General features: G+C 39.8%; 1 protein-coding gene across 1 annotated transcript in view; it reads left to right on the top strand.

Annotated features, from left to right (window-relative positions):
* Babam2 (BRISC and BRCA1 A complex member 2) overlaps positions 1-27,181 on the top strand; it is a 442,166-nt gene that overhangs the window by 111,943 nt on the left and 303,042 nt on the right. Inside the window, exon 5 of the mRNA XM_004669403.2 lies at positions 23,060-23,254. Coding sequence (XP_004669460.1) covers positions 23,060-23,254 — 195 coding nt within the window. The remainder of the gene's footprint in view (positions 1-23,059; positions 23,255-27,181) is intronic.

Genomic DNA, 27,181 nt, shown 5'->3' with positions numbered 1-27,181 from the left:
AGAGACAGGAGGTGTTTGAGTCCAGAGCCTGCCTGGCCTACGTAGTGAGTTCAGAGCTAGTCGGAATAACTTAATATGATCCTATCTCTTTTCTCAAAATGTTCTATCAGATATATCAGACATCTTGAATTACTTTTTAAAATCAAAGGAGCTCTTTTGGGGATTGAAAATAATCTATGAGTAGTGATTGATAGAACACATACAATTTGTTTTTTTTTTTTGGTTTTTCAAGGTAGGGTCTCACTCTGGTCCAGGCTGGCCTGGAATTAACTATGTAGTCTCAGGGTGGCCTTGAACTCACGGCAATCCTCTTACCTCTGCCTCCTGAGTGCTGGGATTAAAGGCGTGTGCCACCATGCCTGGCTTGTTAATTTGCATGTTTAAAGTCACATGTTACAAGGACATTTATCTTTATTAATTTAAAGATGCTTGCAAGGTTAACACGAGGATTATCTTAGTTAACTCCTTGGCAGTATATGCACATGGTCATGTATGTGTAGATGCATGTGTGTGCATATATGTGTGGATGTGTACATGTGTGGGTGGAGGCCAGAGCACAGCCTTGAGTGCCATTCTTCAGGTATTCTGTCTACCTCTTTTTTTTTCAAGGTAGGGTCTCACTGTAGTCCAGGCTGACCTGGAATTCACTATGTAGTCTCAGGGTAGCCTTTAACTCATGGCAGTCCTCCTACCTCTGCCTCCCAAGTGCTGGGATTAAAGGCATGAGCCACCACACCCGGCTTCTGTCTACCTTTTAAAAATTATTATTAATTGTGAACTTTATTGTATGAACATATTGCATATTGGTCATAGCCGGGCATGGTGGCGCATGCCTTTAATCCCAGCACTCGGGAGGCAGAGGTAGGAGGATTGCCGTGAGTTCAAGGCCACCCTGAGACTACAGAGTTAATTCCAGGTCAGCCTGGACCAGAGTGAGACCCTACCTCACAAAACCAAAATAAATAAATAAATAAATAAATAAATATTGCATATTGGTCATGTTCCCCTTGGCTTATACATGTATGTTCCCTCCCCCACCCCTATTTCCCTGAGGGCCTCCTCAGTGGTGTTATTGGTATTCACTGTGGAGTCATGAATGTACCCGTCAGTCTCTGGACAGAGTGTGTGTGTGTGTGTGTGTGTGTGTGTGTGTGTGTGTGTGTATGTGTGGGCAAAATGCCTCTGGATATTCTTTTCTACCACTTAGTTCTTATTTAGCCAGATTAAAGAATAAAATTAATTTAGTAATATAGTTTCTTTTACTTTATAACTTTACATCATGTCTATAAATCTACTTAGAAATTTGAGAAATCAAAGCATGGTGATTAGAAACTAAAGCACAGCTAATTTAAGCTATCAACTTTCTTCATTTGAGAAGATATCTTCCTCCTTTTTTGGTGATTTTTAAACTTACACATAGAAATACTGTGTCATGAAACCCTGGCTGCAGTAATTGTCATGTCACCATCTTGTACCATCTTTAGCTATCTAATTCCTGCCTAGCATATCATTTTGAAACATATCCTAAACATTATGCTATTTCATCTGTAAATATTCCTGTTCTTACAAAGATATCTTTTAGAAAAGCATATACAAGATACCATTATCTTGCCTTAAAAAGTTAGCAGTAATTTATTTGCATCATCTACCTAAGCCTTGCTTAAGTTTCTAGTTGCTTGAATTATGATCTGTGCATTGTGATTAGTATGCTGTTCATCTTGAACTTACAAGGTTTTCCATATTTTCTTTTTCTCTTTGCAATTTATGGTTGAGAAAACATGGTCATTCACCTTATAAAACTGCTTCAGGGCTGCAGAGATGGCTTAGCGGTTAAGGCATTTGCCTGTGAAGCCAAAGGACTCAGGTCTGATTCTCCAGGACCCATGTAAGTCAGGTGTACAAGGTGGTGCATGTGTCTGGAGTTTGTTTACAGTGGCGGAAGCTCTGGTGCACCCATTCTCTCTCTCTCTCTCAAATAAATAAAATAAATAAATATTTTTAAAATGGCTTCAAATTGTATTTTGCTAATTGTATCCCTGATGGCATAGAATAAGACATGCCTGAGTTTTGTATAAGTTGGCATCTGAATGTGTTGTCCCAGGTTTCTTGTGTTCTTAATCACCTGGTATAAACTCACAAGCCAAGAATACTCTTCCACCCATAATAGGAGACTTCAGGTTATGTGAGATAGCTATTATAAGAAGTACATGTTTTGGGGAAGGTGGGTAGGAGGAGGAACATGAACCAACAAAAAAAATTGTATTTGAAAATGCCATAAATAAGTTTTAAAAGACCTATGTGTTTTATATGTGAGATATAGGGACATTTTAGTTTTTTAAAATATTTATTTGAGAGAGAGAGAGAAGTAGATAGAGAGAATGGGTATGCTAGGGCCTCTAGCTACTGCAAACAAACTCCAGACACATGTGCCACCTTATGCATGTGGTTTACTTGGGAACTCAGGAATTGAACCTGGGTCCTTAGGCTTCACAGGCAAGTGGCTTAACTGCTAAGCTATCTCTCCAGCCAATCTTTAGTTTTTGTTTAGGTAGTAATGTATAATAAAGGTTTGATTTGCAATGATACTAGTTATGTCAAGATGAAACAAATATTTGAAAATATGAAATGCATATATGTAGTAAAAAGATTATCAGAAACAGCAGAAAGTTTATAAAAGTATAGTATCCCATAGTCATTATTATAAGAGCTGAATTTACTACCCCCCATGATGTCCCCCACTATTAAAAAAAATCACTATCAGATGTTCTCATAATATCTCATAATACATCAAGAAATGTGAATTAGCTGGGTGTGGCGGTGCATGCCGTTAATTCCAGTACTCTGGAGGCAGAGGTAGGAGGATCCCCGTGAGTTCAAGGCCACCCTGAGACTACATAGTGAATTCCAGGTCAGCCTGGGCTAGAGTGAGACCCTATCTCAAAAAACCAAAAAACAAAAAAGAAATGTGAATTATACTGGGCATGGTGGTGCATGCCTTTAATCCCAGCACTGTGGAGGCAGAGGTAGGAGGATCACAATCACAGTGAGTTCAAGGCCACCACTACAGAGTGAATTCCAGGGCAGGCTGGGCTAGATGCCCCCCCCCCCACCTCAAGAAAAGGTGAATTACATTTAATTTGGTTTATGTTGAACAGTAACAGCAACCAGAAAGCTAACAGTTTGATACTTGAGGCATTAGATACCCCGATGAAAAAATTCTGTTATAGAGTCTGTGGAGCATATTAATAATGTATGTAGACTCAAAGTGAATGGAAAAGCTGGGAATCTCGATAGAGCGGTGATAACCATCATCAAAAGGTGCAATAGCAACAACTCTGTAACTTTTGACTTCTGAGGTACCTTTTTTTTAAACTAATTTTTAGGGTATAATTTAGTGTGTGTATGGAGTGGTTACAGCACCTACGCTTGCCTGCGGTGGGAGGTGCTCACCTATGGTGGCTTGGAGCACAATTTTAGGTATCTGGCTCCATCATGCTTCTGCCTTCTTGTTTTGAGCCTTTTTTTTTTTTTTTTTTACTGATTGGGAAGTTTGCAGGGATTCAATGATTCTTAGGTCTCTGCTTCCCTGTGGGACTGGGATTGCAGGCATGTATGGCCACACCCGCCATTTATGTGGAATCTGGGGATTCCAACTCTAGTGGTCTCAGGCCCTCATGCTTACGCAGGAGGTATACAACCACTGAATCACTTCTCTAGCCTTGAGGTGCCTTTTCCAGAAGGTGCCTGAAATAACTCAACAAAAAGTATTTGAAGATTAGTCTATGTGGTTGGTCATGCATAGTTGCTACCAGCAAAAGGAATTATTAGTTACATTACTTCCAAGTTCACCAGGATGGAGAAGAGGAGGAAGAGAAGAATTAAAACTCATTGATTGGGAATATTGTGTATGGAATTGTATATAAAACTTAGGAACAAAAAATAAATGCATTTGTTAAAGATGAGTCATATTTAAAAGTCACAGGCATAGACCCTAATTTGATCTTTCTTTGATGATTCAGAAGCATTTGAGGCAGTACTGATAGCTTTAAAATTGTTGTCACTAACATTATCATTATATCGTAGCTGCATAGCAGAACTGGTTGATACAGAGTTTCAAAGTGATGTTAGTTACCAGAGAGTTTTTGCCAATGAAGAAAGCCTGAGGTTGGGTGTGGTGGCGCACACCTTTAATCCCAGCACTCCGGAAGCAAAGGTAGGAGGATTGTGAGTTCAAGGCCACCCCGAGACTACATAATGAATTCCAGGTCAGCCTGAGCTAGAGTGAGACCCTACCTTGGGCTGGGGGTTGGGGTGGGGGGGGGGGAAGCCTAAATGTTGCTGTCACAGAGCATCATGTCATCAGACTTACAGGAACCAGTGTGGATGCATAGATTTCTGTATGTCTGCATACATAAATTTATGTTTGTCTATGTGCACAGGTATACATATTACTGTTAAATAGATAACATGTATTATTAAACACATGTTCATATATATTGGCTTATGACACGTGCAACCATTACCACTAGCTAAGGAAGCTGCAAATGGAAGGAATTTGATCACAATTTACCAAGGGGAAATTGGCTCCAAGGCATAATGATTTTGGCTGGAGAAGATAGTGATCCTGGCACAGTATACTCTCTGTTTCCTTGTGAGAGCTCCAAGATGAAAAGAATTAGCTACATGGAGGCAGATGCTTGGTGGTTTTCTGGAAGCACAATTATAAGGTTTATGAAAAACAGGAAGACCAACATCTCATGCAGGTTTTTTGAACTGGAAAATGATTTAATTTTTACCCCTTAGGCCCTGTCTATTGATCCATGATAACTTCACTTTGTTTTTATATTCTTATTTTGTCTTCTAGCCATTGAAAAGAAATCATATCTTTTTGAATGCTTATAAGATACTGCTTGTCAGATAGCCCAAACTTCTAATATCTGACAACTCTGCTTCTACTAGTAACCAACAGATAAACTTAACTCAAAGTAGCCAATATCTTTATTGACCCTAGAAAATTTCTTGGATCATTTAATATTCCTAATTTAGTTTATAATGAATAGTGGTGATAATTCACTTGAAAACTAATTGAGTGTCCAAGTTGAATAGTCCATAATGCATAACACAACACTTGTACAAAGATGAGTAAGATACTGTCTGTTCTTAGATACTTTTTTAAATAGAATTGAAGGATAGAGATGAAATAACTGTTTTCAAGACAATTAGACATTTGTAATGAGCATTAATGGGTGCTTTGAATAGGAGAGCTTTCTTTTTATCTTAATTTTCAATGATGAAGGAACTGTAGCTATTCTTTAGTGCTGCATTTTGCTAATGTGGAACTAAAAAACACCTGATGCCTGTAATATAAATGAACAAAAATTAAAGAATGACAGGAACTAAACCATCTCTTTTGGAAATGCCCTAAAATATTAATACAGAGATTGGGAACTCAGCTGTCTGAAGGAGCCAGTCAAGTGACACCAATGAGTGGAAAGGTAGATAAAGGACAGTTGGAATTAGTGGGGACCATGACCTACTGAAGTATATATGCCTTGTCTAAAGATCATCAAATAAAAATGTTGTGCAGGTCAAAGAAATCATGTCTATAGGCCAAGGCTGCCAATTTGAAAATGTTCTATAATTCCTTAATATTATTTGAGCTATCACAAATACATTTTTGAGGAAAGATGATTTAAAATTAAGTACAAATAAATGTGCCCAATTAAAGATTGGTCACACTGTATTTGGTAGTTTTTTCCCTGGGTCATAGTTGACATTGAATCAAGGATGATGTGACCTTGGGAGGAGCCTGGAGTATGGCACAGATCCAAGCAGATGAAGGAGCAAGTCAGCTCAGCAAAGAAGTAGAAATCAGCAAGAGGAGTTTTAGGTTTCTCTTTTTAAATTTTTTAAAAAAATTAATTTGTTTATGATGAGAGAGAGAGAGAGAGAGAGAGAGAGAGGATGAATATGAGAATGAATATGGGCACACCAGGGCCTCCAGCCATTTGCAAAGGAACTCCAGCTTCATGCTCCACCATGTGCATTTGTCTTGTCTTACATGGGTTTGTTTGTTTTTAAAACAGGGTCTTATATAGCTTAGGTTGGCCTTGAACTGATTCTTCTGTCTCTACCTCTCAAGCATTTGGATTACAGGTGTGCACACCCCCATGTTCTACCTCTCCATTGTTAAAGTATGTTGTGCCCCTTTCCCGCCCTCACCCATCCCAGGTACCTGTAGCCCTGGATCCCATGTACTGATCACTGTTAGGAGTAGTGAAAAGGTCTGAGAGACACATTCTGTAGACACAGACTTTGACTTCCCAAGAAACATGTGAGAGTACTAGTGGAAAGCTCTAGTGTGGAACTTTTAACAGTATTGTACCCTACATGAGGGTCTAATGACTTCATGTGAACTACTTGGGCCTTTAGTAATAGCAAGAACATGTTTTAGAAAGATGATGGAATTTTGGGGGCTTCTGCCTCCTATTTAATGCTTGATTATGACTACAATATTATAGCACAGATTCTCTATGTCTGAAGACTGGTTATTATCCCAGACTCAGTGACTCCATATCTCAAAGGATAGAAACTGTGAGCTTGCCTTTTTGAGATGCTTTCACACTTGTTCTGAGGATGGAAAAGGTGTGCACTTGGCTGCAAGAGATCAGGGTTCCTTATTTAGTGAATTTTGAGAACTGCCAGCCTTCTGTTTAGAGATTGTGTCTTCTTGTCCCTGTGTCTGTGGTGCATAATTGGCTGATAACTTTACCACTGAGCTACATCCCTAGCACTTGGATTTTGTTGATAGAGTCTTGCTCTGTAGCCCAGGCTGGCCTCAACCTCTCAGTCTTTCTTTTTCCACTTTCCTAGTTGGGATTATTAGCACAAGTCATTGGGCCTAGCAGGGATTTTTTTTTTTTTAAATGATATCTGCTGAGTGAAGGAATCTTACTCTGTTTGGTAGTGAGTTGATGGCAATAGCCATTGGTAGCTGGGCAGGGAAGGACCTTGTTAAAGTTCTGAAGCTCTCCATTGCACTGGGCATGTCTATGTGACTTTGCAGCATTGGAAAGGCATTTCCTTTACCATCTGTGAGGGCCACAGTAGCTTAGAAAGGGCTGGTGAAATATGGGTTTGTGGGCTGAAGAGAACTGGTAGTTGGAAGAAATAACAGTTAATGAAACTGTTCACCATTTCTTGCTAAGTTGATATATGGCTTAAAGGCAGTCACTGTGGCTTCTTTTTGGACGCCTGTTTTATGTCTTTGGAGACAGACTGTGTGTAGAAGATGTAAAGGTTTTCTGGTTGAAGGCACACATTCTCAGGTTGGCATGTAGCCAGCATTTGTGTGACACCATGAGACAGCTTATATGTGCTAAGTATGCTCCAGTCGAGTGGAGCAAAGGTGAAAATGTCTTCTGGGTACAGAACCATGAAGCCAGTGAGGGGGGCCTCCTCTCCAAGCTCAGCACTGATGAAGGGCTGGGTGCAGTTGGTTATGTATGGTCTCAAGACACATGCCACCAATCAAAGTGTCCTTATTGGGTTTGGACCAGTGCTGTTTTATTTTTTTCTCCTTTACATCTTTTAGTGGACGTTTAGCTTCTTTGGAAGTCTTGCTTTATTACCCACTGAATCAAATACTTTATTGGTGTTTGAAAAGCTATGGGATGAGAAACATCTTTGATACCTGTTTCAGATGTATTTTAGTTTGAGTTCATTGAATGTGTTACAGTTAATATTCCCCCTTCTTTTCTTTTCGTTTTGTTTATTTTTTTTCCTTAACAGAAATGATTGTTATCATTGTTGGGTTATTGAAAATATATTTAAGGTTGTTTTCCTGTAGATACACCTAAGAAGGTGCTCAACTTTTGTCTGCAGTAGAAAACATTAAGTACCCAAACTGAATTTATGCTTTCAGTCAAAATGGTTATATGTCTTATTAGGAGTTAATGTACCTCTCCTCTTTCTCCTGGGGAAGGTGAAATGACAGTATCTGTTAGGGTATGTCAATTCCTCCTGCTGCTCTTTATTCTTTGTCTTTCTTCTTTTCTCCTCCTCCTATTTTTCCTTTACTTTTTTTTTTTTTTTAAGTACTAGAAACTTGATCAGCCTGGCTTCATGCAATAAAGGAAGCTCATTGGCCTAGAGGGTTTAAAACTCTACAATTAGACGTCAGATAATGTTGGTTCTGTGGCTGAAAAAAATGTCATTTTAAGGACCTGCTTTCTTCCTATTTCTTTGCTTTTTACCATGTTGACACTTATTCTCTATGACCACATAACTGGCCAGGCATACAGAAGTGTCACTCCAGTTCAGACTATATTCTCTTAGCATAGGAAGAAAAAGGCCTTTGTTGTTCAGTAGTCCAGCTCAATCTCCATTTATCTCACTCTTGTTTTCTAATATTTTATTTATTTATTTATCTGAGAGAAGGAGAGAGAAAAGCAGGGAGATAATGTGCTTGCCAGGGCCTCCAGCTACTGCAAACGAGCTCCAGATGCATGCGCCACCTGTGCATCTGGTTTTACATGGGCACTAAGGAATTGAACCTGGGTCTTTTGGCTTTGCTGGCCAGCACCTTAACTGCTAACCCATCTCTCCAGCCTCACTCATTTTGATTAGGTGCATGTCTGTGGTTGAATCTGTTGTTGAAGCTAGGTGCATGGGAAATGCTGGAGTCAGGCAGTCAGCACCCATGCAGCTTTATCTGCAGGGTGTTACTCCAAAACCATGGCGAGAATTGGAAGGGCTGGTTACTCAGGGAAATTTTAGTTGGTGTTATTGGAAGGTAACTGTAGGTTTAGGTTAGAGACAGTCTGTGGACCTGGGTATCTGAGGTGAAGTTTTAGGGAGAAAGATAAAGATAATGAAAGCTCTTACTACATCAGGTAGTGCATTTTGTGTATGTCTTTTCCTTTAGTTAATTATCTACTTTACATTGCATTCTGTTTTTACTCTGTGGCTGCAAACTCTTTCTTCTAAGTAGTTCTCACTGTTCACGTACCTATAATTGTGTTACTAGGCCAGTGGTGACTTTGAGGCCACTGGCTCTGAAGGTGTATAACTAGGTTTTATCAAGAGAAGGATGTCTGGTAAATATATTGGGTCTGGACTTAAGTCAAAGGAGCTCAGCTAAGATGAGAAGAAACAGGTAGAATAAATGATTGTACCAGGGGCCTTGTGTAGCTTCTGAGTCATCTAGGGCAGGGGTCAGAACCCAGATGTCGGAGCCTACAGATGTTTCTGTAGTTATAAGTAGCAACCTGATTGGAGCTGTTGTTTTCTGTCTTGTTCCATACAGCCCATTCCTGTGGGTGTCTGATTTTCATAGAAGGAAAGGAGCTTGTATCATGAATGCAGTCGGAGGCAGGAAAACATTGACTGTTCTGCTGTGAGAGAATGGCCAAGATTTCTGAGACATCCTGACCCAACCATGGCTACGAAGTACTCAATGCCACCACAGGATCACTAAGCTTGATCATGTGATTTGCTTCAAGTTCAAAATTGATGGACAGGAATGGGACTTTTAGCTTTCTAATTTTGAAAGGCGCTTGAAGTCATTTTCTAATGAAAAGTGTAACAGTAACAGAGTGTTTGCTTTAACTAAGTGACTGCAGTTAATTTCTTGTAAAGAACACAGCAGCACACATTAACTTAAAATAAGCTAACACTACAGTGTCTTGTAGCACAGCCAGGAAAACAGTACCAAGCTGTCTCCTTCAGAATCGTGTCCCTGGATGGTTTTTGGGCAACCTGGAAAATTTGAATACATCCCCAGGAAAAACAGTTTGAGTCAACCTGAAATCACATTGTCAGTTCCTTTTCTGTCCTTGCAGGGTCACCACTCAAGCTCTGAGTAGCATAGGCAGGTGGGTGTGTGGTATCAGTGGTCAGGGGAGTAGTAGCGTTCATGTCAGAGCCACAGACAGTGCATGCTACAAAATTTTTTCATGCTTAGAGTTTGTTATCAAATTTTACACCAGCATTTTGACTTTGAACTTAAAACCAATCTTGATTCATATTTTTTTAGAAGCTATAGTTATAAAATGAGCATTTTGGCCTTAACTGGATCTGACTCTTAGGATATCACTCTTAAATTATGTGGAAAAGTAACATGTATAGAAGAGCAAGTAGATTTGGTTATTATTTATATATTGCCCTAAGGAACTTATATTTAGGATTTTCATGTTTTCAGTGCTATAAAGAATGTATTTATTTTCTGCCCTGTTATAGTGTTCAGAGAAGGAAGGTTCTTTTCCCTAGAGTGCATGCTTTCCTTTCCCTACACTTCTGTCCCATATGACAGAGCTGGAGGGGGAGGGGAATCTGGTTACTTTCTTCCTGTTAATAAGCTAGGAAGGCTGGATCAAGAGATTTGCTTTGAAATTTCTGGATTCTCTGTCAGCCTGTTAGTTCTGAAGAAAGATACATGGCTGGGAAATGAGTGGAGTTATCCCAGAGACTCAATTGAATTGAAAATTCAGCATGAAGTAAGACAGTGTCCTTGTCCTCTTCTCCTGAAAGCAGCTGAAGGGTTTAATACCGTGCTTTCTGATAGGCAGTAAGGGACATTACAGGTTTTGAAATTTCCAAGTGGAGCAATAGTTACAACTTTGGGATCCTTTTGCATATTTTCCTGTGGAAGAGGCTAAACAAGTAAAATATGTCTGTACCAATGATTCTGAAATCCCAGAACAAAATTGGGATGATAGAAGACTCTGGAATAAGGACTCTGGGATAAGTGGGTCATCTCTTGATATTTGAAGATACTCCAAATAGTAGTTGGAAGTTTTGCTCACCTGGGTAGCTGAGTATGCCTACAAGTGAATGGCATCTCAAAAAGTTCAGATTTGTACATTCTTATTTTTGTTTTTTCTCTTTTATAAGATTTTTAGTACTATGGCAAAACCACATGTAGAACAATTTTTTATTACTAAAGTATTTATGTATTTTGCTTAACAGTGCCATTGTCCTTTAGAATATTTAACTGTTATGTTCCCTATTGACATGAGAAGACTATATGTAGTAAACAGCTTCATGTCGCCGAGATGAACTTCCAAACCAGGCACAGTTTTGAAGGAAGGGATATTTACTGAAGCTTACAGATCCAGGGCAAGTTCCATAATGACAGAAGTTGGCCCCCTTTTAAAGGACCAAGGAGGGGGGGGGAGGGAGGGGGAAGGGAGGGAGAGAGAGGGAGAGGGAGAGAGAGAAGCCCTAGGGCCAAAACCCAAAGGCCACACCACACAGCACTCTTCTGGAACTCCACTTGGAACTCAGGTACTTCACATACCTTTTGAATGGAATTCCAAATCCACCGCCACACCTTAGTTCCATACCCTAAGATTCACCCAGTGACACCTCCTCCTGCCAGGTGGCTGGAAATCCAAGAAGTTTTAGTGAAACTCCTGACTCTTTTGGGGGTCATTCATTCAAATTACCACACCATATTATCATAAGATCATAATATCACTAATATCCAGAACATTTTATTGTCCACACAATCCAGGGGTTGAACTGATGGATGCTACCTTGCAAGTCATTTTTTAAGCCCTCTTAGAAGGAGCTAGGACTCACACTTAGGGGAAGTTAGTTGTGGTTGAGAAGTTGGTCAGAACCTTGGAGAGCTCTGGACGCTCCAAGAGTATAGGTCTAGAGAGCCTTCCACACAGACTAATTAGGCCACAAGCCACAGACTCTCAGCAGTGTGTGGTCCATTTACCTGTGTCATACTACTTCTCAAGTAGGTGTGAAAACAGCCCACCCTTATTTCTAGATTACTTTTGTTTTTGCTTTTTAGGGTAGGGTCTCACTCTCGTTCAGGCTGACCTGGAATTCACTGTGTAGTCTCAGGGTGGCCTTGAACTCACAGTGATCCTCCTATCTCTGCCTCCCAAGTGCTGGGAGTGCCCGGCTTCTAGACTACTTTTACTAGCTCATTAGTCCCAGAAAGGCCTTATATTGCTGTCTACTTAACTGTTCATTTATATTTTAGAGATTTGCCTTTTTTTCTAATTAGCTTCCTCTGGGTTTTGAAAGACTGTAATTAACAACTTCAATTATCAGAGCAACAATCTTAGGTTCCAGACTCAGTACATACTGCTTACAAGGTTTATTAGAGTAATACTTGAAAATAAAGCTAAAAAGGATCACAGAACTACCTGGCTTGTTTAATTTTCTTTCTTTTTGCCTTGCTGCTATGTTTGTGTGCTACAATAGTATGTGGTGTTCCCTCCTAGCTCCTCCATTTTGTTCTCAGTAGTTAAGAAGAATAAAATATACAAACACTAACTGCCAGTTAAAGTTTCAACTGTGTATGGGATGAGAACAGAGTGCTTTATTGTCTCTTTTTGTTAACTATATGGCTGTATAAATATTTGTATGGTGAAGACAGAATAGACTTGCTCTGTGTAATTTTAAGCTAGTTTCTTCTCTTAATGCAGTTATTTTTAAATTTTCAGTTTATATATATATTATAAATGAATGCATATATATAGTATATAATATGTATTATATATATATATTATACATATATCTGGGGTTCGTGTATATTTATGTGTGTGTATATAAAATATAGTGTGTGTGTGTGTGTGTGTGTGTGTGTGTGTGTGTGTGTGTGTGTGTGTATGGGTCAACAGTGCTTCTTGCTATTGCAAACTAACACCAGACACTTGTGTCGCTTTTTGTGTCCAGCTTACATAGGTGCTGGGGACTTGAACCTGGGACAGTAGGGTTTGCAAGCAGGCACCATTGACCACTGAACAATATTCCCAGCCCCTTAATATACTTTCTCTTTGTTTGTTTATTTTTATTTATTTGAGAGTGACAGACAGAGCAAGAAAGAGGCAGAAAGAAAGGAGAGAGAGAGAGAGAAGAAGAGAGAATATGGGCGCGCAAGGGCCCAGCCATTGCAAACGAACTCCAGACTCATGCGCCCCCTTGTTAGCATCTGGCTAACATGGGTCTTGGGGAATCGAGCCTCGAACCAGGGTCCTTAGGCTTCACAGGCAAGCGCTTATCCACTAAGCCATCTCTCCAGCCCCTTAATGTACTTTCTTGTTACCCATTTTCACATTCATGCTGTCTGAAAAAAATTAAGTTGTTCTATTTCAAGAAATTATGAAAAATAACTCAAATAATTTCTTCAACTAATTTTAGATACAATAAGGAATTGTACATATATAACTATGATAATATATAATATAGATTTCAGTGCTGATAATAATCAGCAATGAAATTTAATTTTAATAACAATTTAATTGCTATCATTTATTTTTGTCTTTTCTGGATGAAATAACACTTAAAGTTCTTATTTGTTCAATTACTGTTCTAGAAATTAAAAAAAAGTCATTGGTCATTTCCTATGATTTCTCATTCAGATAAGTGTAACACAAAATAGTTCTGGTTGTGAAACATACATAGTAAATCACTACAACTCCAGCCATTACATTCTAGCATATTGTATTAGCTATTAGGAAATGTTCTAAGAACCTTGGAATTTAAGAAATAGTAAGTTCAAGGTTGTTTGAAGCATACATATTTAAGGTTAAATGGTGCAAGATTTATTCTTCATAAGGCTATGTAACTTTTAGTTGTGCAGAACAGACAATTGAAGCTTGATTTCATAAAATGTACAAATGGCCAATGGAATAGAATTTTCTAAATGTGATTGAAAACAGTTTGAAGCCAGGCATATATATAAGGTCCTGGGTTCAACTCCCAACACCATACATAAAAGGAGAAACAGTGTGAAATGAAATGAAAAAATGTAAAGTATGCTAAAATTTTATATTTAAATCAAATAATGTGTGTTATGTATATGCACATACACATAAACATATGTAAACAGATAATTAGGAAAATATGGAACTCAGAGAGACTTCTAAATTCAGCTTTCAATTATAGAAATCAATTAATGCCTTCTTTTCTGGCAATTTTTCTTGGCATAGATGGTTTATCTGTGGAGAATTTAACCCTCCCATATGTAAAAGTTCCCATTAAACAATAGTCTCAACCAGTATTAGCTGGCTGGCTAATTTAAGGTATAAGCTTTGTTTCTTACAATTTTTTTGCATATGATATGGCATGTGTGTAGTATGGCGCTCAATACTCTTGCCTGGGGTGGGGGTTGCTTGCCTATGGTGGACAGAGTGGACATCAGGTGTCCTGCTCCATTGCTCTTCTGCCTGGTCTTATTTTTGAACTGGAGTCGTTTTACTGATTTGGAGCTTGCAAGGCTCCAAAGATTTTTGGGTTTTTGCTCCCCTGGGTGACTGGGGTTACAGGTGTGTGTGACGATGTGCTGCTGTTTATATGGGATCTAGAGATTTAAACTCTGGTGCTTGTGCAGAAAGTATGCTTAACTGCCGAGCCATCTCTCTACCCCATGTTTCTCATAATTTTGACTCAACTTTCCTTTTTTTTTTTTTCCCTTCGGTTCTTTGAGGTAGGGTCTCATTCTAGCTGAGGCTGACCTGGAATTCACTGTGTAGACCCAGGGTGACCTTGAACTCATGGTGATCATCCTACCTCAGCCTCTGGAGTGATGGGATGCAAGGCGGTGGCTTCACCTTTCCTCTCTTATGTGGAATGCTACATGAGGGGCGGGACAAGTCAGTAGGTCCCAGGGGAGCAAAAAACAATTTGTAGAGCTGCTCTCCTGACCTCAAGTAAATGTCACAGTAATGATATATTAGTCAGGATTCTCTAGAGGAACAGAACTGATAGAATTAATTGTATTAAAAGGGGAATTTATTGGAATAGTTTACAGCAGTCTAATCATTAACTGTTTACTGGCTTGAAAGTCAAGGAACCTGGTAGCTGTTCAGACCACAAGGCTGGATGCCTCAGCAGTCCTAATCCTGCACTGAAGACCTGGAGAATTCCTGGAGAGCTGCTGATTTTCAGTCCACATTGGAGACTGAGGACACTTAAGACCACAGAACAGGATAGATGCATGTTAGAGTGAACGTACTTACCAGCAAGCAGCACGGTCAGCCAGGTGGGGAAAAACACATGGTGTTTTCTTTCAGAGCTTCTCTTCGCTACATAACTATCCACTGGGAGGACAGTCCACTGTGGAGGAAGGAGTTCCTCCTTCATTTAATCTTTTCTGGAAGCAACTTCAGAGATCTGACCAAGAGGAATGTCTGTGGATTCCTAATCTGAATTTATCTATCCAAGTGAGTTTGGTCACATGCTAATCTGGTGCTAGCTAGGCCCTGAAAGTGGGGTAAGGAACTTTCCAAGTGTGGGAGAAGAAGCCCAGAATGGGTGGAGCTATGGTGATTGGCAGGATACCCAAGAAGGTCAAACCAGTCCCTGTTTGGAGAGGGCACGTGATCGCTGAGTTTGGGAGGGCTCACTGTTGTTCTTTGCACTTTTATGCATGTGCATTTATTACTCTTCAGTAAAAGATTAGTTTATAAAGAAGGAAAAATGATAAAAACTATATTTCTTTGAGTATTAGCAAGGTTGCATATTTTATATGTTAATTGGCTTGCTTTTACTTCTTTTCATTTTAGCCATATTCATGTATACCAGAAAGTTGGGTAAAAGTTTGTAGTAAGATGCATGTAGTTTTTGTTATATTTTCAATTTATTATTATATCTCATTATTTTATTAATTGACAAATTTTACTATAAGATTAATTTTATAGAAGAAAAGGCTTTCTGTGAGGCACATTCATTCCCTTTCATTATTAGATAGTGATGGTTTCAAGTTTTATTTGTTCATTTAAGAATGTTATTTATTTGCAGAGAGGGGGTGGGGAATATATGAGAATTGGCATGCCAGGGCCTCCTGCCACTGCAAATGAACTCCAGATACATGTGCCACTTTGTGCCATCAGGCTTTGCAAATAAGTGCCTTTAACCACTGAGCCATCTCTCCAGCCCTTATTTGTTCATTTTCTAAATTTTCCTCATTAGTCTCCCTAAACGCATAACCTTGTAGTACATTGTTTCTCAACCTTTTCCATTAATGGTACCTTTTTCTATGTCTAAATTTGCTTTGGTATGACTGAACACTTTTGTTTGTTTGTTTGTTTGTTTTGTTTGGGGCAGGGTCTTGCTCTAGCTCAGGCTGACCTGCAATTCACTATATAGTCTCAAGGTGGCCTTGAACTCATGGTGATTCTCCTACCTCTGCCTCCTGAGTGCTGGGATTAAAGGCGTGCGCCACCACGCCTGGCTGAACACTGGTTTTGAGTAGACTTGAATTAAGGGTGAACTAGGCCCTGAGAATGTTACTGCTCACTGTCTTTCTGACAGAGGGCTGGGTGGTGGGGTGGGGAAGCTGGTTGTGCTGCTCAGAGACCACTAGTTTGGATGGAGTGTATTTAGAACAGAGAGATGAGGGAAGGGGGAGGATTGCAGGAGCTGAATGAAGCCTCGTGTCAGATAGTGTGGACAGGGGAACCAAGGGTGCAAATTAGAGTTACCACTCTCATGTTGGGTCTGACTGCTAAGCCCCATGCTGATACTTTGGCCAGGAAGAAATGTCTCTGGGGTGGGGGGTTAGTCTCCCCTCTCAGTGTCCTCTGCCCTTGAGCGGCAGTAGTATTCAGTCTCTCTAGTTAATCAGCTTTGGAAAAGAACTGGCATAATACCTTCTCTAAATTGCCTCACTGGCATTTTAACGAGAATAAGGTAAAGTTCATTCCTTTCTTTGGTTACTTTCTTTGAGTACATTTGGCCACTGCCTTCCATTGCAGTTTTTATTTATTTATTTATTTATTTATTTATTTATTTATTTATTTATTTATTTAAGAATGACAGAGAGAGAAAGGGGCAGATAGAAAGAGGGAGAGAGAGAGAGAGAATTGTCGCACAAGGGTCTTTAGCCAATGCAAATGAACTCCAGATGCTTGCGCCCCCTTGTGCATCTGGCTAATGTGGGTGCTGGGGAATTGAGCGTCGAACTGGGGTTCTTTGGCTTCACAGGCAAGTGCTTAACTGCTAAGCCATCTCTCCAGCCCTCCATTGCAGTTTTTAAAAAATATTATTTATTTATTTATTTGAGAGAGGGAGAGGAGAGAGTGAGGTGGACAGAGAGAGACACAGAGTGAGTATGGGTGCTGTAGGGCCTCTTACTAAATAGCAAATGAACTCTAGACACATGTGCCACTATGGGCACTGGGGAATCAAACCTAGGTCTTTAGGCTTTACAAGAGAATGCCTTTAACTGTAGAGCCATCAGTACAGCTCCCCTCCTCCATTGCATTTTACATTCTTCAGTTTGGAATTACTTTTCTTTTTTCTTTATTAATATGTTGTGTGTCCTCTGCTTTCTGTTCGTGCTCATCTTTATATCTGATTCCTTCCTAAATGTATTTCTAAAAATAAACAGAACAAGAGCTTTGTGAATAAAGACACATTTTTCCCTTGTTTGGAAAGAAGCCTCCTAATTTTTTTCTTGTTCCTCCTTCCCAAGAGAAACAATGGACATTTTTCTGTACGAACTACTCAAGAGAATGGAAATCACCCATGTTCTATATTTCTAGATTTGTTTTTAAAATAGGTCCTAATATTTAGGAATGACCAAAACCAAAATTTTTTAATGTTCTCACCTTCTAGTGATTCTAGTAATGTGATTCATACCACAAGTTTCTTAGCAAACAGAAGTGGTCTTGCAGCACTGAGATGGATTTTCATCTGTTTATCATATCTAACCTCTGGAGGCTCTTGGGAGTGCTTACCAGCAGAATGTGCTTGAGTTTGTTCAAGAAGGGCCATGCATTTCTGTGTATTTGGAGAATGTGTTGAACAAAAAGTTGGAGCAGGTTGGCATGTCTTTATTATGCATTTAACAGTTAGGTTGAGTCACTTGAAATGACTTCAAATTGGTAAGAGATGTTTACCAGCTTGTATGTTCTTATATATGTTTTTTGTTTGGACATAGGTGTAGAGTTTGTCAGGCAGTGAAAAGATATGGCAGGATTTAAAAATCATAGATTGAGCCCATGTCTTGAGTCCTAGCACTTGGAAGGCTGAGGTAGGAGGATCAGAATGCATTCAAGGTCAGCTTGGTGAGACCCTGCTTCAAAAAATTTACAAAATAAAAATATATAAATTGAGGTAACAAAAAGGTTTTTCTTTTTAATTTAAAAAATATTATTATTTGCAAACAGGGGAGAGAGGGAGAGAGAGACAGAGGAGGGAGGGAGAGAGAGGGGGAGAGAGAGAGAGAGAAGGAGGGAGAGAGCGAGAGCGAGAAAACGTGCACTAGCACGCATGCCAGGGCCTTGTGCCACTGCAAACAAATTCCAGACGCATATGTCACTTTGTGAGTCTGGCTTTTCGTGGATACTGGGGATTCAAACCTGGGTCATCAGGCTTGCAAGTAGGCGTCTTAGCCACTAAGCAGTCTCTCCAGTTTAGTATAAGGTTTGGGAGTGACCAAGACCACGGAAACCACTTTGAGGCAAAGATGTTAGCTTTTATTTGGGAAAAGCACAAACTGCCAGGGCTGACTCATGGGAGAGGAGCACAGCCAGCCTGAGTTTTCAGTCATGGGCTTTATAGGGCTTTTTCAGTTGTGGGAAAGGCAAAAGAACTCATTTGTTAAGTTGAATAGAAAAAGTTCCTTTAGGGTGTGATAACAGAACAGTGGCTAGATGATTTATGAGTAAGGGGCCGGGAAACCATGACCTGGGGAATTGTTAGGCAAGGAGGGGATAATGACTGGTGGTTTCTTTAAAAATGTGGATACTCTACTTTCCTATGCCTCTGTCACCATTCTGCTGATCTTGGTGAGTACATCTTAGGAGCCTGTCCCAACCTAACACCCAGCTTTTTCTTTTTTGTTCTAGCAATATAGCAAGGACTGGGAACGAATACTTGACTAAGGGATGGGATAGCATATATCTTTACTATTTTTAAGTATTTAGTGATCTTTGAAAGAAATGCATAGCAAGCTATGATGATCAATTTCAATTCTGTTCTGTTTTCTTACATCCTGGTGCTATTTCTATTGAGGTCTTGAATGGCTCAGAAGGAATTTTGGGCTGTTGGAGACAAAAGGTTTTTCACAGTACACTTTCTGTTCTTATCAAATCCCCTTCTTCTCCCCTTTCTCCTTCTCTCCTTTCTTCCTCCCCTGTCCTCCCCCTCCCCTCCCCCTCCCCTCCCTTCCCTTTCCTTCCCCTTCTTCCCCTTCCCTCTCTCCTTCCCTTCCTCCCTTCTTTCCAAGGTAGGGTTTCACTCTAGCCCAGGCTGACCTGGAACTCACTGTGTAGGTCCAGCCTGGCCTCAGACTCACAATTCAAACTTAGCCTTGTAGTTCTGGGTTTAAAGGCACCTGGCTGATCACGTCTCCTTTCTATCAAGAGACCACTCTTACTCACTTCATGATGCTGAAGTACTTTCTCTTCCCTTGAGTGTTTATTTGAATAGCCATTCAGGCTACTTCTTCCTAGCAGCTAAGGAGTACTCAGTTCTTTCCACCCTGTCATTTAGTTCCTCTAAGTCACCCCAGTCAATAGAGCCAAATGCCAATGTCCCTAGTATCTGTGGTGGCTTGATTGAAGAAATGTGATGGACACCAAGATATGCAAGTGTCCAACCTCTTGTGTAAGATGCTGTAGTATTTGTGATAGTCTGTGTACATAACATATGAATTGCTTAGAGTGCTATACTATAATGTTGATACTATGTAAATAACTTTATCCTATTATTTAGAGAATCATGACAAGGAAAAATGTACATATTCAGTATAGATACAATTTTTTTTCCTAAATGTTTTTAGCTTATCGTTGGTTGAATCTGTGAAATGTTGAAACCATGTATAGAAGGGGTATTCCTCTCCTTTTTCAGCATTATTGATTTATTTAGGAAGGCAGAGGAAGAAGCAGACAGAGAAAGAATGAGTATGAGCAGGCCAGGGCTTCCTGCCATTGCAAACAAACTCCAAATGCATGCACCACTTCCTGTATCTGGCATTAAATGAGTACTGGGAAGCTAAACTTGGGCCATTATGCTTTGCAAGCAAACTGCTGAGTCATTTCTTCAGCCCTCATCTCCTTTTTTTTAAAAAAAATATTTTTATTTATTTACTTAACAGAGAGACAGAGGGACTGAGAGATTATGGGCATGCCAAGGCCTCTTGCCACTGCAAGCAGAATACAGGTGCTTGCCTCACTTTGTGCATCTGGCTTTATGTGGGTACTGGGAAATTGAACCTAGGTCATTAGGCTTTACAATCAAGTGCCTTTAATTGCTGAGCCATGTCTCCAAACCCCCTCTTCTGTTTTCAAATGTATTCCTTTACTTTTTGTTTGCTTTCTTTCGATAGAAGCCATGTTTAGTTTATGTTTAAGGGAATGTAGTCCTCTAAAACTATGGTCTACTGATCCCTAGGAATCCCTGAGAGTCCTCAGAGGTCTGTAAAGTCAGAACTATTTTCAGAATGTTTGCACTTCCCCTGCTGAAGCTTTGGTGGGCACCACTGATGCCTTCACATTAACCAAGGAAAGCAGTGGCATCTACTGTACGAGGAATCCTTACGTTCTATGCTGCTGTACAGGGCTTAAAAATCCAGCTCATTTAAGAATGTTTTTGATGAAATTATTAAATTATAAATGTTGTGATGTCCCTGAGCATATATCTTTTCACTACTCTGAGTGGGGAAAAAGATGAGAGATACAGATGGGAGACTTCTGTGTAAGTATGGCAGTTTTCTTGAGTATGATTGATTGACAAGCTGCTGTGTATGTGTATATTTGAAACAGAGTCTTGTTATGTAGTGTAGGCTGCCCTGGAACATGCTGTTGTAGCCCAGGCTGCCGTGGGACCCTTGATTTCCCCCACGCCCACCTCTGCCTTCCCATGCTGGCAGTGTAGGCTTGCTTCAGCACACCCAACTTGAGTTAGACCCTGACCTAGCTACTTGATTTCTTGAACATGTCCTTTTCCTTGAAAGAATAATCGATGAATTATTATTGTAGGTTTTTAGATGTGGCTGTTTGGCTGGCATTTTCTTAAAAATATACAAAGTGTACTCTCACTTCATAGAAAACAATTGATTATATTTGTTGCCATTGGTAAGATTCTAGCTTTAAAGTGACAAATGGCATTTTTGAAAACTAGCATTTACTTCCTGAGGATGATGTCTTTACAGATTGACATATTAAATGACTCTTCTGATGACCGGGGATGATATTAATAAATGTGGTTTTCTAGCATCAAATGAATTAAATTTGTCAACATTGGAAAGATCTGTATAACTCACTGAATTGCTATTTTCTCAATGAACTATGAATGATGGACAAGATCACACATCAGTGTATATTAGTTGCTTTTGCCATTGCTGTTGACCAAATGCCTGACAAGAAACAATCTAAGGGAGGAAGTGTTCATTTGGGTTGCAGGTTTGAGGAGATACAGTCCCTCATGGCAGGAATGGTGACAGACATATGAGGCAGCTGGTCACATTTCATCCATTGTCAGAAAGAACACAGACGAATGCTCTTAGTGCTTGATTGGCATTTTCCTTTATGTTCATTCCAGGAGTTCATCCTGTGGGATGGTGCAGCACACATACAGGGCAGATCTTCTCTCTGTTCATCCCCTGCAAACACCCGAAGGTGTGCTTTATTCAATGCCCCAGTTGTTTCTTAATCCAGTCAACTTGACAGTGAAGATTAACTATCACAATGAATGAAAAATCTGTTCATTTAAAAGACATGATGGGGCTGGAGAGATGGCTTAGCAATTAAGTACTTGCCTGTGAAGCCTAAGGATCCTGGTTCGAGGCTCAATTCCCAGGACCCATGAAACCCAGATGCACCAGGCTGTACATGCATCTGGAGTTCGTTTACAGTGGCTGGAGGCCCTGGTGCTCCCATTCTCTCTATTCTCCTGCCTCTTTCTCTATCTGTAGCTCTCAAATAAATAAAATAAATCTTTAAAAATAAGACAGATGATGGGGCTAAGGAGATGGTTCAGTGGTTAAAGGTGCCTGCTTGCTAAACCTACAGGCCTGGGTCCAATTCCCCAGAACCCATGTAAAGCTAGAAGCACAAAGTGATGCATGTGTCTGGAGTTTGTTTGTAGTGGCAAGAGACCCTGTTATGTCTATTCTCTCTGTCTTTCTCCTCTTCTCTCTCTCTCTCTCTCTCTCTCTCTCTCTCTCTCTCTCTCTCTCTCTCTCTCCCCCTCATAAATAGTATATTTTATCTTACTCTAGCCCAAGCTGACCTGGAATTCACTATGTAATCTCAGGCTGGCCTTGAACTCGTGGTAATCGTTCTGTTTCTTTCTCCTGAGTGCTGGCATTAAAGACATGCGCTACCATGCCTGGCTAATAAAAATATTTTAAAAAGGACATATGAATGGAATTTAACGTTAACACTATGAGATATTTAGTAATGTAGTTTTTGATTCTATATTGGTTTTTCATGTTAAACACTCTATTGTTCATATAACATTTATTCACACTGTTGTTACAGATGTAGATGCTCTGTGGATGTGGATTTAAATTACTGTAGCATTTAATATTGATTGTAGCTGCAATCACAAAAACATTAAAAGTATAAAAGAACAAGAAACAAATTCAGTTTCAGGGCCAAAATGATAGTCTTCTAGGAGATTTAAGTTTCTTATTTTGTTACTTCTCTGCATTATGCCTCATTGTCTATGTGCTTGTAATGAAACTCCTGCTCAATTTTTCTTCATTGTTGATTCCCCTCTCTCCATCTTCCTTTCTCCCTCCCTCTCTCCCCCCTCCCTCCCTCCCTTCCTTCCTCCTTCTCTCCTTTTTTTCTTCCTTTTTGGCAGGGTCTTATATAGCCAAGGCTGGTCTAGAACTCCTAATCTTCCTGCCTATACCTCCTAGGTCCTGGATTACAGGTGTGTACACCATGATCTGCGTGGGTTTTTGGAAGGCAAAAAGATTTGTTAGAGACTTCTAACTTGTCTCTGTTCACAGCTAGTTGGGAATGGTCTGTAGCTCTTGGTCTTGTATCCCTTCTTTCTTTTGTGTGGATGAGCAGTCGTGAGGAAGGGTTTGTATGAAAATTGATTCTTATTGCTTCTTACTTATGGCTTTTTGTAGAACCTCGCCTCCTGGAATCCTTCAAACCCCGAGTGCCTGTTGCTGGTGGTGAAGGAGCTTGTGCAGCAATACCACCAGTTTCAATGCAGCCGCCTCCGCGAGAGCTCACGCCTCATGTTTGAGTACCAGACACTCCTGGAAGAGCCTCAGTATGGAGAGAACATGGAGATTTATGCTGGGAAGAAAAACAACTGGGTAAGCTGTTTGGAGAATAGGGGGAGTTAATTTGCCTGTAATGAGGCCAGAAATAGATCAAATGTCCATTTGTAGCAAACTCCAGTCACTTGTTCAGATACATGTGGTTTAAGTAACCTGTTTACTTTCTGATAATTTGAGGGGCCTTTAATGTTTATTTGGTCTAATGTTTCTCAAAAATACCATCTGGGAGGCCTTTGAAATTCTATCTCACCCCCAGTCCCCTATGTTCAGAAGCCGGGGAGAGAGCCTATGCACTAAGCCTTCATTCAGTTTTACTTCCCTTTTAGGGAGCAGCTTCTAGCACCCTGATCAGACAAGAGAGGTTGCAGCCATATGGACAGCTAGTTATACAGAGCTCCTCCCTCTCCCCTCTCTCTTTCTCTCTTGCTAAAAGCCGCATCCTTCCAGTGGTGACAAAAGGGTTAGTGTTACACAATCTTCACAGCCAGTTTCTTACTTCATCTTCCCCAATTCTTCTTCTCATACTCTCCAGCCATGTTGGTCCTTGCTGGGCTGCAGACACAGTGGGCATGCTTCTGCCTTGGGGTCTTTCCATAGTTTCTGTTGTCTGATTGTTTCCCTGACAGTCACATGGGTAACACTTTCCTTCAAATCTTCATAAATGTGTTTTTAGGAATGCCCTGTTAACTGTCTCAAGTTTTCTTTCTTTTATTTTTTAGCCAACTTTTTTGTTTTGTTTTATTTTATTTATTTATTTTTCATTCCTTTATTTTTTAACACATTTATGTATATGGGTGCCTGGATACCCGTGTGTGCATGTGGGTGCGCACATACATATGTGGGGGGTACATGTGGAGATCAGAGTTCAACCGTGGGTATTGTTCTTCAGGACATCATCTGCCTTTTTCTTTGAGACATTACCTCTCATTGGCTTGGAGCTCATCAATTAGGCTAGACTGTCTGGCCAGGGAGCCCCAGGGATCCTTCTGTCTCTGCCTGCTCAGTGCTCTCTATAGGAGTATGAGTTCAACATTCAGCTTCTCATGCTTCACGGAAAACACTTTACCAGCTAAGTTGACTCAGCCTAACTTTTTTGAAATATAATTTACATATCATAAATTTTCTCATTTTAATTGCACAATTCAATGATTTTTCAATAAATTTGCTGATTGGAGCAACAACTAGTATGATTAAGTTTAGAATCTTTGTATCATCCCAGCTAATTCTTAATTAGGCCTTTTCCCACCTGTAGCCCCAGACAACTACTAAACTACTTTCTGTTCCTATAGATTTTCTTTCTTAACATTCACGTGACATGTGTTTGGTGTTTTATGACTTGTTACTTTCACTTAGCTTAATATGCTTGAATACTATCTGTTTTACCACTTGTCAGTACTTAACTTCCTTTTATGACTGAATTATATTCCACTGGATATATCCCATTTCGTTTATCCACTCATGGATTGACATCTTACCTGTTTTCACTTTAAAAAAATATTTAATTAATTAATTAATTTGAGAGACAGAGAGAGAGAGAGGCAGATAGAGGGAAAGAGAGAATGGGTGTACAGGGCCTCTAGCCATATGTGCCTCCTTGTGCATCTGGCTTATGTGGGTCCTGGGTATTTGAACTGGAGTCCTTAGGCTTTGCAGGCAAACACCTTAACTGATAAGCCATATTACCAGCTCTCACTTTTTTCTTTTATGAATAATACTGTTATAAATGTTCATATGTACATTTATGTAGTAATTTTCTTAAAATTAAAGTCATTTGTGCATTCTCTTCCCTCACTTTTTTTTTTTTTTGGCTTATTTTTATTTATTTGAGAGTGACAGGACAGAAAGAGAAAGAGGCAGATACAGAGAGAGAGAGAATGGGCATGCCAGGGCCTCCATCCACTGCAAATGAACTCCATATGCATGCACCTCCTTGTGCATCTGGCTTATGTGGGTATTGGGGAATTGAGCCTCGAACCGGGGTCCTTAGGCTTCACAGGCAAGCGCTTAACCACTAAGCCATCTCTTCAACCCCTCTTCCCTCACTTTTACTCTGCTCTTTGTTTTTTTTTGTTTTTTGTTTTTTTTTTTTTTTTTCCCTAGGTAGGGTCTCACTCTAGGGAACTCACTCTGTAGTCCCAGGCTGGCTTTGAACTCATAGTGATCTTCCTATCTCTACCTCTTGAGTGCTGGGTTTAAAGGTATGCACTTACTTACTTACTCTGCTTTTTTAAAATGTTTATATGCAAAATATTTATTCTAGCGCTCACTGGCTTAAAATAACCACATTTTATATCATCACTTTTGTTTGCAAAGAGACTGGGCAGACCACTGCTATAGACCCTTCTCAAGCTCCTACAGAGATGACTGATTCACATAAGTCCATTCATGTGGCTGTCAGCAAAATGCAGCTCATTAAAAAAAAATTTTTTTTATTTGAGAGAGAGAGACAGATAGGAAGAAAGAGGTAGATGAGGAGGGGTGGGGGGAGTTAGGCCTATTGCTACTGAAAAGTAACTCCAGATACATGTGCCACATTGCGCATCTGGCCTTACTTGGGTACTGGGGAATTGAACATGGGAAGTCAGGCTTTGCAAGCATATGACTTTAACCACTGAGCCATCTTTCCAGCCCAGCAAAATGGAATTCTCTGTGTGCTTTTGAATTAAGGGTCTCAGTGCAGTGACTGGCAGCTGCTTTCAATTTTTTGCCTCTCTTTTCCTCCACATGATAGTGACATAGCAGTGGTTATATAGAGCAAGCAAGCAGGAGAGACTGAAAGAGAATGTGTGAGCATTATAATACATCTTCTTGTTTTTTCAATATGTATTGTAGTGTGAAATGCATGGTACTGAGTTTGCCGTCTTCACCGTTGTAAGTAATGGTCAGTAATATTAAAATAACCATATTGTTCTCCAGCAGATCTGTAGAACATGTGTCACCTTGCAGAATTCAATCTGTGTAATCATTTCTCACTAATTTTATGTACCCTATCCCTTAGCAACCACCTTCCTAATTTCTCTATTGTTTAAAATCCTTTAGATGCTGCATATCAATGGACTTTTATAGTATTTGTTTTGCTGTGACAAACTTATTTTACTTAGCAAAATGTCTTCAATAACCGTCTATGTTGTAACATGTAACAGAATTTACTGTTTTTTTTTAATTATTTATTTGAGAGAGAGAGAGAGGGGAAAAAATGGGTGTGCCAGGGCGTCCAGCCATTGTAAAGGAAATCCAGACACATGTGTCACCTTGTGCATCTGGCTTATGTGGGTCTGGGGAGTCAATCCTGTGTCCTTAGGCTTTGCAGGCAAGTACCTTAACCTCTAAGCCATCTCTCCAGCCTGAAAACTTACTGTTTTTATTAAGATTTCATAGAATTTCATTACATGTATACTCTGTATTTTGCTTATCATTCTTCCCTCAGTGGACTTTTGTATTATCTCTACCCCTTACTATTGTGAATGATGCTGCAATGAATGTAGGGTCTGAATATCTTTTTGAGGTCTTATTTTCTATTTCTCTCTCTCTCCCTCCCTCTCTCTAACTGTAGAATTGCTAGGTTATATGGCAATTGTAATTTGTTAATTTTCCATAATGTCTATACCATTTTACATTTCCTCCACCTCTGCACATAGTTCAAAGTTTTAAACACTGACTGTTTGGAAACCTTAGTTCATTCATATGGTTTGTAAAGGAAACTTTTTAAAAATTTATTTATTTATTTATTAGCAAGAGAAAGAGGGAGATAGAGATAGAGATAGATAGATAGATAGATAGATAGATAGATAGATAGATAGATAGAGAGAATGGGCATGCCAAGGCTTCCAGCCACTGTAAATGGACACCAGACGCAGGCACTACTGTGTGTGTCTGGCTTAAGTGGGACCTGGAGAATCGAACCTGGATCCTTATGCTTCACAGGTATGCGCCTTAATTGCTAAGCCATCTCTCCAGCCCTGT

Source organism: Jaculus jaculus, chromosome 5 (assembly GCF_020740685.1).
Source record: "Jaculus jaculus isolate mJacJac1 chromosome 5, mJacJac1.mat.Y.cur, whole genome shotgun sequence".
In the NCBI taxonomy this organism is placed as follows: Eukaryota; Metazoa; Chordata; class Mammalia; order Rodentia; family Dipodidae; genus Jaculus; species Jaculus jaculus.
This window is presented reverse-complemented; position numbering and strand designations above follow the sequence as displayed.